We start from the raw sequence: 18,038 nt of genomic DNA, 5'->3' as shown, positions 1-18,038 counted from the left end.
TTACAGACGCCTCTCATCTCTTTAAGTGGTGGAACTTGCACTATTGCTGACTGACTAAATACTTTTTTGCCCCACTGTATATATATATAGTAATATGGCCGCCCTTCTCCTCAGTGTGATATAGTAATATATATATATAGTAATATGTCCGCCCTTCTCCTCAGTGTGATATAGTAATATATACAGTGGGGCAAAAAAGTATTTAGTCAGTCAGCAATAGTGCAAGTTCCACCACTTAAAAAGATGAGAGGCGTCTGTAATTTACATCATAGGTAGACCTCAACTATGGGAGACAAACTGAGAAAAAAAAATCCAGAAAATCACATTGTCTGTTTTTTTAACATTTTATTTGCATATTATGGTGGAAAATAAGTATTTGGTCAGAAACAAGCAATCAAGATTTCTGGCTCTCACAGACCTGTAACTTCTTCTTTAAGAGTCTCCTCTTTCCTCCACTCATTACCTGTAGTAATGGCACCTGTTTAAACTTGTTATCAGTATAAAAAGACACATGTGCACACCCTCAAACAGTCTGACTCCAAACTCCACTATGGTGAAGACCAAAGAGCTGTCAAAGGACACCAGAAACAAAATTGTAGCCCTGCACCAGGCTGGGAAGACTGAATCTGCAATAGCCAACCAGCTTGGAGTGAAGAAATCAACAGTGGGAGCAATAATTAGAAAATGGAAGACATACAAGACCACTGATAATCTCCCTCGATCTGGGGCTCCACGCAAAATCCTACCCCGTGGGGTCAGAATGATCACAAGAACGGTGAGCAAAAATCCCAGAACCACGCGGGGGGACCTAGTGAATGAACTGCAGAGAGCTGGGACCAATGTAACAAGGCCTACCATAAGTAACACACTACGCCACCATGGACTCAGATCCTGCAGTGCCAGACGTGTCCCACTGCTTAAGCCAGTACATGTCCGGGCCCGTCTGAAGTTTGCTAGAGAGCATTTGGATGATCCAGAGGAGTTTTGGGAGAATGTCCTATGGTCTGATGAAACCAAACTGGAACTGTTTGGTAGAAACACAACTTGTCATGTTTGGAGGAAAAAGAATACTGAGTTGCATCCATCAAACACCATACCTACTGGAAAGCATGGTGGTGGAAACATCATGCTTTGGGGCTGTTTCTCTGCAAAGGGGCCAGGACGACTGATCCGGGTACATGAAAGAATGAATGGGGCCATGTATCGTGAGATTTTGAGTGCAAACCTCCTTCCATCAGCAAGGGCATTGGAGATGAAACGTGGCTGGGTCTTTCAACATGACAATGATCCAAAGCACACCGCCAGGGCAACGAAGGAGTGGCTTCGTAAGAAGCATTTCAAGGTCCTGGAGTGGCCTAGCCAGTCTCCAGATCTCAACCCTATAGAAAACCTTTGGAGGGAGTTGAAAGTCCGTGTCGCCAAGCGAAAAGCCAAAAACATCACTGCTCTAGAGGAGATCTGCATGGAGGAATGGGCCAACATACCAACAACAGTGTGTGGCAACCTTGTGAAGACTTACAGAAAACGTTTGACCTCTGTCATTGCCAACAAAGGATATATTACAAAGTATTGAGATGAAATTTTGTTTCTGACCAAATACTTATTTTCCACCAAAATATGCAAATAAAATGTTAAAAAAACAGACAATGTGATTTTCTGGATTTTTTTTTCTCAGTTTGTCTCCCATAGTTGAGGTCTACCTATGATGTAAATTACAGACGCCTCTCATCTTTTTAAGTGGTGGAACTTGCACTATTGCTGACTGACTAAATACTTTTTTGCCCCACTGTATATATAGTAATATGGCCGCTCTTCTCCTCAGTGTGATATAGTAATATATATAGTAATATGTCCGCCCTTCTCCTCAGTGTGATATAGTAATAATATATATATATATATATATATATATATATAGTAATATGTCCGCCCTTCTCCTCAGTGTGATATAGTAATATATATATAGTAATATGGCTGCCCTTCTCCTCAGTGTGATATAGTAATATATATAGTAATATGGCCGCCCTTCTCCTCGGTGTGATATAGTAATATATATAGTAATATGGCTGCCCTTCTCCTCAGTGTGATATAGTAATATATATAGTAATATGTCCGCCCTTCTCCTCAGTGTGATATAGTAATATATATAGTAATATGGCCGCCCTTCTCCTCGGTGTGATATAGTAATATATATAGTAATATGGCTGCCCTTCTCCTCAGTGTGATATAGTAATATATATATAGTAATATGTCCGCCCTTCTCCTCAGTGTGATATAGTAATAATAAATATATATATATATATATATATATATATATATATATATATATATATATATATATATATATATATATATATATATATATATATATAGTAATATGTCCGCCCTTCTCCTCAGTGTGATATAGTAATATATATATAGTGATATGGCCGCCCTTCTCCTCAGTGTGATATAGTAATATATATAGTAATATGTCCGCCCTTCTCCTCAGTGTGATATAGTAATATATATATAGTAATATGTCCGCCCTTCTCCTCAGTGTGATATAGTAATATATATATAGTAATATGGCCGCCCTTCTCCTCAGTGTGATATAGTTAAATATATATTAATATGGCCGCCCTTCTCCTCAGTGTGATATAGTAATATATATAGTAATATGGCCGCTCTTCTCCTCAGTGTGATATAGTAATATATATAGTAATATGGCTGCTCTTCTCCTCCGTGTGATATAGTAATATATATAGTAATATGGCCGCCCTTCTCTTCAGTGTGATATAGTTATATATATATATATATATATATATATATATATATATATATATATATATATATATATATATATATATATATATATATATATATATATATATATATATATATATATATAGTAATATGGCCGCCCTTCTCCTCAGTATGATATAGTAATATATATATATATATATAGTAATATGGCCGCCCTTCATCTCAGTGTGATATAGTAATATATATAGTAATATGGCCGCCCTTCTCCTCAGTGTGATATACTAGTGTATATATAGTAATATGGTCGCCCTTCTCCTCAGTATGATATAGTAATATATATATATATATATAGTAATATGGCCGCCCTTCTCCTCAGTGTGATATAGTAATATATATAGTAATATGGTCGCCCTTCTCCTCAGTGTGATATAGTAATATATATAGTAATATGGCCGCTCTTCTCCTCAGTGTGATATAGTAATATATATAGTAATATGGCCGCTCTTCTCCTCAGTGTGATATAGTAATATATATAGTAATATGGCTGCTCTTCTCCTCCGTGTGATATAGTAATATATATAGTAATATGGCCGCCCTTCTCTTCAGTGTGATATAGTTATATATATATATATATATATATATATATATATATATATATATATATATATATATATATATATATATATATATATATATATAGTAATATGGCCGCCCTTCATCTCAGTGTGATATAGTAATATATATAGTAATATGGCCGCCCTTCTCCTCAGTGTGATATACTAGTGTATATATAGTAATATGGTCGCCCTTCTCCTCAGTATGATATAGTAATATATATATATATATATAGTAATATGGCCGCCCTTCTCCTCAGTGTGATATAGTAATATATATAGTAATATGGTCGCCCTTCTCCTCAGTGTGATATAGTAATATATATAGTAATATGGCCGCTCTTCTCCTCAGTGTGATATAGTAATATATATAGTAATATGGCCGCTCTTCTCCTCAGTGTGATATAGTAATATATATAGTAATATGGCCGCTCTTCTCCTCAGTGTGATATAGTAATATATATAGTAATATGGCCGCTCTTCTCCTCAGTGTGATATAGTAATATGGGCGCCCTTCTCCTCAGTGTGATATAGTAATATATATAGTAATATGGCCGCCCTTCTCCTCAGTGTGATATAGTAATATATATAGTAATATGGTCGCCCTTCTCCTCAGTGTGATATAGTAATATATATAGTAATATGGCCGCCCTTCTCCTCAGTGTGATATAGTAAAATATATAGTAATATGGCCGCCCTTCTCCTCACTGTGATATAGTAATATATATAGTAATATGGCCGCCCTTCTCCTCACTGTGATATAGTAATATATATAGTAATATGGCCGCTCTTCTCAGTGTGATATAGTAATATATATAGTAATATGGCCGCCCTTCTTCTCAGTGTGATATAGTAATATATATAGTAATATGGCCGCCCTTCTCCTCAGTGTGATATAGTAATATATATATAGTAATATGGCCGCCCTTCTCCTCAGTGTGATATAGTAATATATATATAGTAATATGGCCGCCCTTCTCCTCAGTGTGATATAGTAATATATATAGTAATATGGCAGCCCTTCTCCTCACTGTGATATAGTAATATATATAGTAATATATATAGTAATATGGCCGCCCTTCTCCTTATTGATGATCTAGTAATATGTATAGTAATATGGCCGCCCTTCTCCTCAGTGTGATATAGTAATATATATAGTAATATATATAGTAATATGGCCGCCCTTCTCCTCAGTGTGATATAGTAAAATATATAGTAATATGGCCGCCCTTCTCCTCACTGTGATATAGTAATATATATAGTAATATGGCCGCCCTTCTCCTCACTGTGATATAGTAATATATATAGTAATATGGCCGCTCTTCTCAGTGTGATATAGTAATATATATAGTAATATGGCCGCCCTTCTTCTCAGTGTGATATAGTAATATATATAGTAATATGGCCGCCCTTCTCCTCAGTGTGATATAGTAATATATATATAGTAATATGGCCGCCCTTCTCCTCAGTGTGATATAGTAATATATATATAGTAATATGGCCGCCCTTCTCCTCACTGTGATATAGTAATATATATATAGTAATATGGCCGCCCTTCTCCTCAGTGTGATATAGTAATATATATAGTAATATGGCAGCCCTTCTCCTCACTGTGATATAGTAATATATATAGTAATATATATAGTAATATGGCCGCCCTTCTCCTTATTGATGATCTAGTAATATGTATAGTAATATGGCCGCCCTTCTCCTCAGTGTGATATAGTAATATATATAGTAATATATATAGTAATATGGCCGCCCTTCTCCTCAGTGTGATATAGTAATATATATAGTAATATGGCCGTCCTTCTCCTCAGTGTGATATAGTAATATATAGTAATATGGCCGCCCTTCTCCTCACTGTGATATATATAGTAATATGGCCGCCCTTCTCTTCACTGTGATATAGTAATATATATATATTCTAGTAAAATATATATATATATATATATATATATATATATATATATATATATATATATAATATTTTACACACACTCTGCCTGGTCATTCTGCACACTGTATGTAGTACAGTGCGGCGTTGGCGCTCTTGCTGACTTTCCCCCTTTTATAGGTTAATGATGGCAGTCTTACGATCTCTTCAATTGGACGTGAAGACAGGGGGTCGTACACTTGCCGCGCTACCAGTATTCAGGGAGAGGCTGTCCACAGTACTCGCCTGTTGGTACAAGGTAACTTGTCCTTCATCTCTCCATTGTGTCAGTTTTGTTGTGCACGACGGTCTATGGTGTTAGCATTGTTGCACAAATTGCTTTGTGGTGTGGATCCAGCTCCATTGTGGTCTTCGCATTGTCGGACCTAACCTTTCTGCACTCCGCCGCGCGCCCTCTCGTTCAGCTCTTCCGCCGCGCGCCCTCTCGTTCAGCTCTTCCGCCGCGCGCCCTCTCGTTCAGCTCTTCCGCCGCGCGCCCTCTCGTTCAGCTCTTCCGCCGCGCGCCCTCTCGTTCAGCTCTTCCGCCGCGCGCCCTCTCGTTCAGCTCTTCCGCCGCGCGCCCTCTCGTTCAGCTCTTCCGCCGCGCGCCCTCTCGTTCAGCTCTTCCGCCGCGCGCCCTCTCGTTCAGCTCTTCCGCCGCGCGCCCTCTCGTTCAGCTCTTCCGCCGCGCGCCCTCTCGTTCAGCTCTTCCGCCGCGCGCCCTCTCGTTCAGCTCTTCCGCCGCGCGCCCTCTCGTTCAGCTCTTCCGCCGCGCGCCCTCTCGTTCAGCTCTTCCGCCGCGCGCCCTCTCGTTCAGCTCTTCCGCCGCGCGCCCTCTCGTTCAGCTCTTCCGCCGCGCGCCCTCTCGTTCAGCTCTTCTGCCGCGCGCCCTCTCGTTCAGCTCTTCTGCCGCGCGCCCTCTCGTTCAGCTCTTCCGCCGCGCTGTTATGACCTGGTGGTTAGGACAATAATGGACCAGGTGGTAAAGAGCACACGGAAAGACCTGATAGTTAATAATAATACAGGACAAGCTCTGGGAGGTGGGACCTCTGCTGACCGCAATCCCTAATCCTATCACACACACTAGAAATAGCCGTGGATTGCTCCTAACGCTCCCTATGCAACTCGTCACAGCCTAAGGAACTAGCTAGCCCTAAAGATAGAAAAATAAGCCTACCTTGCCTCAGAGAAATTCCCCAAAGGAAAAGGCAGCCCCCCACATATAATGACTGTGAGTTAAGATGAAAATCACAAACACAGAGATGAAATAGATTTAGCAAAGGGAGGCCAGACTTACTGAACAGACAGAGGATAGAAAAGGTGACTTTGCGGTCAGCACAAAAACTACAAAAAAACCACGCAGAGGGCGCAAAAGACCCTCCGCACCGACTCACGGTGCGGCGGCGCTCCCTCTGCGTCCCAGAGCTTCCAGCAAGCAAGACAAAAATCAAAATAGCAAGCTGGACAGAAAAATAGCAAACAAGAGAAAAACAAGCAGGAACTTAGCTTCTGCTGGAGAAGACAGGTCACAAGAACGATCCAGGAGCGAATAGACCAACACTGGAACATTGACAGGTGGCAAGGAGCAATGATCTAAGTGGAGTTAAATAGAGCAGCCAGCTAACGAATTAACCTCGTCACCTGTGGAAGGAAACTCAGAAGCCGCAGCCCCACTCAACAACCACCAGAGGAAGCCCATGGACAGAACCAGCCGAAGTACCATTCATGACCACAGGAGGGAGCTTGACAACAGAATTCACAACAGTAACCCCCCCTTGAGGAGGGGTCACCGAACCCTCACCAGAGCCCCCAGGCCGACCAGGACGAGCCAAATGAAAGGCACGAACCAGATCGGCAGCATGAACATCAGAGGCAAAGACCCAGGAATTATCTTCCTGACCATAACCCTTCCACTTGACCAGGTACTGGAGTTTCCGTCTCGAAATACGAGAATCCAAAATCTTCTCCACCACATACTCCAACTCCCCCTCAACCAACACCGGGGCATTAGGATTAACGGATGGAACCACAGGCGCCACGTATTTCCGCAACAACGACCTATGGAATACATTATGGATGGCAAAAGAAGCTGGAAGGGTCAAACGAATTGACACAGGATTAAGAACCTCAGAAATATCTCGCTGAGGATCTGTTTATACCAAGGAAGGTGACGGGCACAAGGGGGCATTCTTTGCGTCTGGAGGAGAGAAGGTTTTTCCACCAACATAGAAGAGGATTCTTTACTGTTAGGGCAGTGAGAATCTGGAATTGCTTGCCTGAGGAGGTGGTGATGGCGAACTCAGTCGAGGGGTTCAAGAGAGGCCTGGATGTCTTCCTGGAGCAGAACAATATTGTATCATACAATTATTAGGTTCTGTAAAAGGACGTAGATCTGGGTATTTATTATGATGGAATATAGGCTGAACTGGATGGACAAATGTCTTTTTTCGGCCTTACTAACTATGTTACTATGTTACTATGTAAATCTTATACGGACCAATGAAACAAGGCTTTAACTTAGGAGAGGAAACCTTCATAGGAACATAACTAGACGACAACCAAACCAAATCCCCAACACGAAGTCGGGGACCCACACAACGCCGGCGGTTAGCGAAACGTTGAGCCTTCTCCTGGGACAATGTCGAATTGTCCACCACATGAGTCCAAATCTGCTGCAACCTATCCACCACAGTATCTACACCAGGACAGTCCGAAGACTCAACCTGCCCTGAAGAGAAACGAGGATGGAAACCAGAATTGCAGAAAAACGGCGAAACCAAAGTAGCCGAGCTGGCCCGATTATTAAGGGCGAACTCAGCCAAAGGCAAAAAGGACACCCAATCATCCTGATCAGAAACAAAGCATTTCAGATATGTTTCCAAAGTCTGATTAGTTCGTTCGGTTTGGCCATTTGTCTGAGGATGGAAAGCCGAGGAAAAAAACAAATCAATGCCCATCCTAGCACAAAAGGATCGCCAAAACCTCGAAATAAACTGGGAACCTCTATCCGAAACGATGTTCTCTGGAATGCCATGTAAACGAACCACATGCTGGAAAAACAACGGCACCAAATCAGAGGAGGAAGGCAATTTAGACAAGGGTACCAAATGGACCATCTTAGAGAAGCGATCACAAACCACCCAAATGACCGACATCTTTTGAGAGACAGGGAGATCCGAAATAAAATCCATAGAAATATGCGTCCAGGGCCTATTCGGGACCGGCAAGGGCAAAAGCAACCCACTGGCACGAGAACAGCAGGGCTTAGCCCGAGCACAAGTCCCACAGGACTGCACAAAAGAATGCACATCCCGTGACAAAGACGGCCACCAAAAGGATCTAGCCACCAAATCTCTGGTACCAAAGATTCCAGGATGACCAGCCAACACCGAACAATGAACCTCAGAACTCTACTAGTCCATTTATCAGGGACAAACAGTTTCTCCGCTGGGCAACGGTCAGGTCTATCAGCCTGAAATTTTTGCAGCACCCGCCGCAAATCAGGGGAGATGGCAGACAAAATTACCCCTTCTCTGAGAATACCCGCCGGCTCAGGAACACCTGGAGAGTCGGGGACAAAACTCCTTGACAGGGCATCAGCCTTCACATTCTTAGAGCCCGGAAGGTACAAAAACACAAAATCAAAACGGGAGAAAAATAGCGACCAACGAGCCTGTCTAGGATTCAACCGTTTGGCAGACTCGAGATAAGTCAAATTCTTGTGATCCGTCAAGACCACCACGCGATGCTTGGCTTTTTCAAGCCAATGTCGCCACTCCTCGAATGCATATTTCATGGCCAACAACTCTCGATTGCCAACATCATAAGTGCGCTCAGCAGGCGAAAACTTTCTAGAAAAGAAGGCACACTGTTTCATCACCGAGCCATCAGAACTTCTTTGCGACAAAACAGCCCCTGCTCCAATCTCAGAAGCATCAACCTCGACCTGAAACGGGAGCGAAACATCTGGCTGGCACAACACAGGGGCAGAAGAAAAACGACGCTTCAACTCCTGAAAAGCTTCCACAGCCGCAGAAGACCAATTGACCACATCAGCACCCTTCTTGGTCAAATCAGTCAATGGTTTAGCAACACTAGAAAAATTACTGATGAAGCGACGATAAAAATTAGCAAAGCCCAGGAACTTTTGCAGACTTGACAGATGTCGGCTGAGTCCAATCATAAATGGCCTGGACTTTAACAGGGTCCATCTCGATAGTAGAAGGGGAAAAAATTAAACCCAAAAATGAAACCTTCTGAACTCCAAAGAGACACTTTGACCCCTTCACAAACAAAGAATTAGCACGAAGGACCTGGAACACCATTCTGACCTGCTTCACGTGAGACTCCCAATCATCCGAGAAGACCAAAATATCATCCAAATATACAATCAGGAATTTATCCAGGTACTCTCGGAAGATGTCATGCATAAAGGACTGAAATACTGATGGAGCATTGGAAAGCCCGAATGGCATAACCAGGTACTCAAAATGGCCCTTGGGTGTATTAAATGCTGTTTTCCATTTATCGCCCTGTTTAATACGCACAAGATTATACGCCCCCGAAGATCTATCTTGGTGAACCAACTAGCCCCTTTAATACGAGCAAACAAATCAGACAGCAGCGGCAAAGGATACTGAAACCTGACTGTAATTTTATTAAGAAGGCGGTAATCAATACAAGGTCTCAAAGAACCATCCTTCTTGGCCACAAAAAAGAACCCTGCTCCTAACGGTGATGACGACGGGCGAATATGGCTTTTCTCCAAGGATTCCTTTATATAACTCCGCATAGCGGCGTGTTCTGGCACAGATAAATTGAACAATCGGCCCTTGGGAAACTTACTACCAGGAATCAAATTAATAGCACAATCGCAATCCCTATGAGGAGGTAGGGCACTGGATTTGGGCTCATCAAATACATCCCGGTAATCCGACAAAAACTCTGGGACTTCAGAAGGGGTGGATGACGAAATAGACAAAAATGGAACATCACCATGTACCCTGTTGTGAATTCTGTGGCAGAGCTCCCTCCTGTGGTCACAAGTGGTACTTCGGCTGATTCTCTCTGGGAGCTTCCGTTTGTGGAGGAAAGTGGTACTGCGGCTTCTGAGTTTCCTCCCTCAGGTGATCTGGTGAGGTCGTTAGGTGCTTCTCTACTTAACTCCACCTAATGCTTTGATCCATGCTTCCTGTCAATGTTCCAGTGTTGGACTTGTTTTTCCCTGGATCATTCCTGTGGCCTGCTGCTCTGCATAGCTAAGTTCTTCTTTGCTATTTGTTTGCTATATTTTCTGTCCAGCTTGTCTAATTGTTTTGCTGGAAGCTCTGGGACGCAAAGGGTGTACCTCCGTGCTGTTAGTTCGGTACGGAGGGTCTTTTTGCCCCCTTTGCGTGGTTTTCTTTAGGGTTTTGTGTAGACCGCAAAGTTATCTTTCCTATCCTCGCTCTGTTAAGAAAGTCGGGCCTCACTTTGCTGAATCTATTTCATCCCTACGTTTGTCTTTTCATCTTAACTCAGTCATTATATGTGGGGGGCTGCCTTTTCCTTTGGGGTATTTCTCTGAGGCAAGGTAGGCTTATTTTCTATCTTCAGGCTAGTTAGTTTCTCAGGCTGTGCCGAGTTGCATAGGCAGAGTTAGGCACAATCCACGGCTGCCTCTAGTGTTGTTTGGAGAGGATTAGGGATTGCGGTCTGCAGAGTTCCCACGTCTCAGAGCTCGTTCTATTATTTTGGGTTATTGTCAGATCACTGTATGTGCTCTGACCGCTATGTCCATTGTGATACTGAATTGCCTATCACAACAGTACAGGAAGCCAAAAGTGCTAATGATTCTCAATAGAGGGAAAAAAGAAGTTCTGAGACCATTTTTTTTTCTTTGCACTGTGTTTTGCCTTTTTTTTCCCCTAGACATTTGGGTGGATCAGGACACAGGTGTAGCGATGGACATTAAAGGTCTGTCTTCATGTGTGGATCAGCTCACGGCAAGAGTACAAAATATTCAAGACTTTGTGGTTCAGAATTCTTTGTTAGAACCGAGAATTCCTATTCCAGATTTGTTTTTTGGAGATAGAACTAAATTTCTGAGTTTCAAAAATAATTGTAAACTATTTCTGGCTTTGAAACCTCGCTCCTCTGGTGACCCAGTTCAACAGGTTAGGATCGTCATTTCTTTTTTGCGTGGCGACCCTCAGGACTGGGCATTTTCTCTTGCGTCAGGAGATCCTGCATTAAGTAATATCGATGCGTTTTTCCTGGCGCTTGGATTGCTGTACGATGAGCCTAGTTCAGTGGATCAGGCAGAAAAAAAATTGCTGGCTCTTTGTCAGGCTCAGGATGAGATAGAGGTATATTGCCAGAAATTTAGAAAGTGGTCCGTGCTTACTCAATGGAATGAATCTGCGCTGGCAGCTATATTCAGAAAGGGTCTCTCTGAAGCCCTTAAGGATGTCATGGTGGGATTTCCTATGCCTGCTGGTTTGAATGAGTCTATGTCTTTGGCCATTCAGATCGGTCGACGCTTGCGTGAGCGTAAATCTGTGCACCATGGCGGTATTACCTGAGATTAAACCTGAGCCTATGCAGTGCGATAGGACTATGACCAGAGTTGAACGGCAAGAACACAGACGTCTGAATGGGCTGTGTTTCTACTGTGGTGATTCCACTCATGCTATCTCTGATTGTCCTAGGCGCACTAAGCGGTTCGCTAGGTCTGCCACCATTGGTACAGTACAGTCAAAATTTCTTCTGTCCGTTACCTTGATCTGCTCTTTGTCATCGTATTCTGTCATGGCGTTTGTGGATTCAGGCGCTGCCTTGAATTTGATGGACTTGGAATATGCTAAGCGTTGTGGGTTTTTCTTGGAGCCCTTGCAGTGTCCTATTCCATTGAGAGGAATTGATGCTACGCCTTTGGCCAAGAATAAGCCTCAATACTGGACCCTGCTGACCATGTGCATGGCTCCTGCACATCAGGAGGTTATTCGCTTTCTGGTGTTGCATAATCTGCATGATGTGGTCGTGTTGGGGTTGCCATGGCTACAAGCCCATAATCCAGTATTGGATTGGAAATCCATGTCGGTGTCCAGCTGGGGTTGTCAGGGGGTACATGGTGATGTTCCATTTCTGTCAATTTCGTCATCCACCCCTTCTGAGGTTCCAGAGTTCTTGTCTGATTACCGGGATGTATTTGATGAGCCCAAGTCCAATGCCCTACCTCCGCATAGGGATTGTGATTGTGCTATCAATTTGATTCCTGGTAGTAAATTCCCAAAAGGTCGACTGTTTAATTTATCCGTGCCTGAGCACGCCGCTATGCGCAGTTATGTGAAGGAATCCCTGGAGAAGGGGCATATTCGCCCGTCATCGTCGCCATTAGGAGCAGGGTTCTTTTTTGTAGCCAAGAAGGATGGTTCGCTGAGACCTTGTATAGATTACCGCCTTCTTAATAAGATCACTGTTAAATTTCAGTACCCCTTGCCATTGTTGTCTGATTTGTTTGCTCGGATTAGGGGGGCTAGTTGGTTCACCAAGATAGATCTTCGTGGTGCGTATAATCTGGTGCGAATCAGGCGAGGCGATGAATGGAAAACTGCATTTAATACGCCCGAGGGTCATTTTGAGTATCTAGTGATGCCATTCGGACTTGCCAATGCTCCATCAGTGTTTCAGTCCTTTATGCATGACATCTTCCGAGAGTACCTGGATAAATTCTTGATTGTGTACTTGGATGACATTTTGATCTTCTCGGATGATTGGGAGTCTCATGTGAAGCAGGTCAGAACGGTTTTTCAGGTCCTGCGTGCTAATTCTTTGTTTGTGAAGGGATCAAAGTGTCTCTTTGGTGTGCAGAAGGTTTCATTTTTGGGGTTCATCTTTTCCCCTTCTACTATCGAGATGGATCCTGTTAAGGTCCAAGCCATCAATGATTGGACTCAGCCGACATCTCTGAAAAGTCTGCAAAAGTTCCTGGGCTTTGCTAATTTTTATCGTCGCTTCATCTGCAATTTTTCTAGTATTGCGAAACCATTGACCGATTTGACCAAGAACTGTGCTGATTTGGTCAATTGGTCTTCTGCTGCTGTGGAAGCTTTTCAAGAGTTGAAGCGTCGTTTTTCTTCTGCCCCTGTGTTGTCAACCAGATGTTTCTCTTCCGTTCCAGGTCGAGGTTGATGCTTCTGAGATTGGAGCAGGGGCTGTTTTGTCACAGAGAGGTTCTGATTGCTCAGTGATGAAACCATGCGCTTTTTTTTCCAGGAAGTTTTCGCCTGCTGAGCGAAATTATGATGTGGGCAACCGAGAGATGCTGGCCATGAAGTGGGCATTCGAGGAGTGGCGTCATTGGCTTGAAGGAGCTAAGCATCGCGTGGTGGTATTGACTGATCATAAGAACTTGACTTATCTCGAGTCTGCTAAGCGTTTGAATCCTAGACAGGCTCGTTGGTCGCTGTTTTTGCCCGTTTTGACTTTGTGATTTCGTACCTTCCGGGCTCTAAAAATGTGAAGGCAGATGCTCTGTCTAGGAGTTTTGTGCCCGACTCTCCGGGTTTATCTGAGCCGGCGGGTATCCTCAAGGAAGGAGTAATTGTGTCTGCCATCTCCCCTGATTTGCGGCGGGTGCTGCAAACATTTCAGGCTAATAAACCTGATCGTTGTCCAGCGGAGAAACTGTTTGTCCCTGATAGGTGGACGAATAAAGTTATCTCTGAGGTTCATTGTTCGGTGGTGGCTGGTCATCCTGGAATCTTTGGTACCAGAGAGTTAGTGGCTAGATCCTTTTGGTGGCCATCTCTGTCGCGGGATGTGCGTACTTTTGTGCAGTCCTGTGGGATTTGTGCTCGGGCTAAGCCCTGCTGTTCTCGTGCCAGTGGGTTGCTTTTGCCCTTGCCGGTCCCGAAGGGCTTGGACACATATCTCTGTGGATTTTATTTCAGATCTTCCCGTTTCTCAAAAGATGTCAGTCATTTGGGTGGTCTGTGATCGCTTTTCTAAGATGGTCCATCTGGTACCCTTGTCTAAATTGCCTTCCTCCTCTGATTTGGTGCCATTGTTCTTCCAGCATGTGGTTCGTTTGCATGGCATTCCAGAGAATATCGTTTCTGACAGAGGTTCCCAGTTTGTTTCAAGGTTTTGGCGAGCCTTTTGTGGTAGGATGGGCATTGACTTGTCTTTTTCCTCGGCTTTCCATCCTCAGACTAATGGCCAGACCGAACGAACCAATCAGACCTTGGAAACCTATCTGAGATGCTTTGTTTCTGCCGATCAGGATGACTGGGTGTCCTTTTTGCCTTTGGCTGAGTTCGCCCTTAATAATCGGGCCAGCTCGGCTACCTTGGTTTTGCCATTTTTCTGCAATTCTGGGTTCCATCCTCGTTTCTCTTCAGGACAGGTTGAGTCTTCGGACTGTCCTGGTGTGGATACTGTGGTGGACAGGTTCCAGCAGATTTGGACTCATGTAGTGGACAATTTGACCTTGTCCCAGGAGAAGGCTCAATGTTTCGCTAATCGCAGACGCCGTGTGGGTCCCCGACTTCGTGTTGGGGATCTGGTTTGGTTATCTTCTCGTCATATTCCTATGAAGGTTTCCTCTCCTAAGTTTAAACCTCGTTTCATTGGTCCGTATAGGATTTCTGAGGTTCTTAATCCTGTGTCTTTTCGTCTGACCCTCCCAGATTCTTTTTCCATACATAACGTATTCCATAGGTCATTGTTGCGGAGATATGTGGCACCTATGGTTCCATCTGTTGACCCTCCTGCCCCGGTTTTGGTGGAGGGGGAATTGGAGTATATTGTAAGCCCGCAAGGGCAGGGTCCTCGCCCCTCTGTATCAGTCCGTCATTGTTAGTTTGTTTACTGTATGTGATATTTGTAACTTGTATGTAACCCCTTCTCATGTACAGCACCATGGAATCAATGGTGCTATATAAATAAATAATAATAATAATAATTGTGGAGAAGATTTTGGATTCTCGTGTTTCAAGACGGAAACTCCAGTATCTGGTTAAATGGAAGGGTTATGCTCAGGAAGATAATTCCTGGGTTTTTGCCTCTGATGTCCATGCTCCCGATCTTGTTCGTGCCATTCATGTGGCTCATCCTGGTCGGCCTGGGGGCTCTGGTGAGGGTTTGGTGACCCCTCCTCAAGGGGGGGGTACTGTTGTGAATTCTGTGGCAGAGCTCCCTCCTGTGGTCACAAGTGGTACTTCGGCTGATTCTCTCTGGGAGCTTCCGTTTGTGGAGGAAAGTGGTACTGCGGCTTCTGAGTTTCCTCCCTCAGGTGATCTGGTGAGGTCGTTAGGTGCTTCTCTACTTAACTCCACCTAATGCTTTGATCCATGCTTCCTGTCAATGTTCCAGTGTTGGACTTGTTTTTCCCTGGATCATTCCTGTGGCCTGCTGCTCTGCATAGCTAAGTTCTTCTTTGCTATTTGTTTGCTATATTTTCTGTCCAGCTTGTCTAATTGTTTTGCTGGAAGCTCTGGGACGCAAAGGGTGTACCTCCGTGCTGTTAGTTCGGTACGGAGGGTCTTTTTGCCCCCTTTGCGTGGTTTTCTTTAGGGTTTTGTGTAGACCGCAAAGTTATCTTTCCTATCCTCACTCTGTTAAGAAAGTCGGGCCTCACTTTGCTGAATCTATTTCATCCCTACGTTTGTCTTTTCATCTTAACTCACAGTCATTATATGTGGGGGGCTGCCTTTTCCTTTGGGGTATTTCTCTGAGGCAAGGTAGGCTTATTTTCTATCTTCAGGCTAGTTAGTTTCTCAGGCTGTGCCGAGTTGCATAGGCAGAGTTGGGCGCAATCCACGGCTGCCTCTAGTGTTGTTTGGAGAGGATTAGGGATTGCGGTCTGCAGAGTTCCCACGTCTCAGAGCTCGTTCTATTATTTTGGGTTATTGTCAGATCACTGTATGTGCTCTGACCGCTATGTCCATTGTGATACTGAATTGCCTATCACAACAGTACCCCCTGAAAACCCCAGCTGGACACAGACATAGATTTCCAATCCAATACTGGATTATGGACCTGTAGCCATGGCAACCCCAAAACGACCACATCATGCAGATTATGCAACACCAAAAAGCGAATATCCTCCTGATGTGCAGGAGCCATGCACATGGTCAATTGGGTCCAGCGCTGAGGCTTATTCTTGGCCAAAGGCGTAGCATCAATTCCTCTCAATGGAATAGGATACTGCAAGGGCTCCAAGAAAAAACCACAGCGCCTAGCAAACTCCAAGTCCATCAAATTCAGGGCAGCGCCTGAATCCACAAATGCCATAACCGAATAGGATGACAAAGAGCAAATCAGAGTAACGGACAAAAGAAATTTCGACTGTACCGTACCAATGGTGGCAGACCTAGCGAACCGCTTAGTGCGCTAATCGACAATCGGAGCTGGCATGAGTGGAATCACCACAGTAAAAACACAGCCCATTCCGACGTCTGTGTTCTTGCCGTTCAGCTTTGGTCAAAGTCCTATCACATTGCATAGGCTCAGGTCTATGCTCAGATAATACCGCCAAATGGTGCACAGCTTTACGCTTACGCAAGCGTCGATCGATCTGAATGGCCAAAGACATAGACTCATTCAGACCAGCAGGCATGGGAAATCCCACCATGATATCCTTAAGGGCTTCAGAGAGACCCTTTCTGAAAATTGCTGCCAGGGCACATTCATTCCACTGAGTGAGTACAGACCACTTCCTAAACTTCTGACAATATATCTCTATCTCATCCTGACCCTGACACAGAGCCAGCAAGATTTTCTCTGCCTGATCCACTGAATTTGGTTCATCATAAAGCAATCCAAGCGCCAGAAAAAACGCATCAACATCACGCAATGCCGGATCTCCTGGCGCAAGGGAAAATGCCCAGTCTTGAGGGTCGCCACGTAACCAAGAAATAATGATTTTCACTTGTTGAACAGGGTCACCTGAGGAGCGAGGTTTCAAAGCAAGAAACAATTTACAATTATTTTTGAAACTCAGAAACTTAGATCTATCCCCAAAAAACAAATCAGGAATTGGAATCCTAGGCTCTGACATCGGATTCTGAACCACAAAATCTTGAATGTTTTGTACCCTTGCAGTGAGATTATCCATCCAAGAGGACAGACCTTGAATGTCCATATCCACACCTGTATCCTGAACCACCCAGAGGTCTAGGGGAAAAGAAAGGCAAACCACAGTGCAAAGAAAAAAAAATGGTCTCAGAACTTCTCTTATCCCTCTATTGAGATGCATTAATACTTTGGGCCACCTGTACTGTTATGACCTGGTGGTTAGGACAATAATGGACCAGGTGGTAAAGAGCACACGGAAAGACCTGATAGTTAATAATAATACAGGACAAGCTCTGGGTGGTGGGAACTCTGCTGACCGCAATCCCTAATCCTATCACACACACTAGAAATAGCCGTGGATTGCTCCTAACGCTCCCTATGCAACTCGTCACAGCCTAAGGAACTAGCTAGCCCTAAAGATAGAAAAATATGCCTACCTTGCCTCAGAGAAATTCCCCAAAGGAAAAGGCAGCCCCCCACATATAATGACTGTGAGTTAAGATGAAAATCACAAACACAGAGATGAAATAGATTTAGCAAAGGGAGGCCAGACTTACTGAACAGACAGAGGATAGGAAAGGTGACTTTGCGGTCAGCACAAAAACTACAAAAAAACCACGCAGAGGGCGCAAAAGACCCTCCGCACCGACTCACGGTGCGGAGGCGCTCCCTCTGCAACCCAGAGC

General features: G+C 44.0%; 1 protein-coding gene across 4 annotated transcripts in view; it reads left to right on the top strand.

Annotated features, from left to right (window-relative positions):
• IGSF9B (immunoglobulin superfamily member 9B) overlaps positions 1 to 18,038 on the top strand; it is a 195,517-nt gene that overhangs the window by 84,481 nt on the left and 92,998 nt on the right. For all 4 annotated transcript variants that reach the window (XR_011315543.1, XM_069742378.1, XM_069742377.1 and 1 more), the window contains exon 5: positions 5,434 to 5,551. Coding sequence is in view for 3 of the 4 variants with exons in the window: in XM_069742378.1 (XP_069598479.1) it covers positions 5,434 to 5,551 (118 nt within the window). In the remaining variant the exon portion in view is untranslated. The remainder of the gene's footprint in view (positions 1 to 5,433; positions 5,552 to 18,038) is intronic.

This window comes from Ranitomeya imitator, chromosome 10, assembly GCF_032444005.1.
Source record: "Ranitomeya imitator isolate aRanImi1 chromosome 10, aRanImi1.pri, whole genome shotgun sequence".
NCBI classification, from domain to species: Eukaryota; Metazoa; Chordata; class Amphibia; order Anura; family Dendrobatidae; genus Ranitomeya; species Ranitomeya imitator.
The sequence above is the reverse complement of the archived record's forward strand: the minus strand, read 5'-3'. Positions and strand labels throughout refer to the sequence as shown.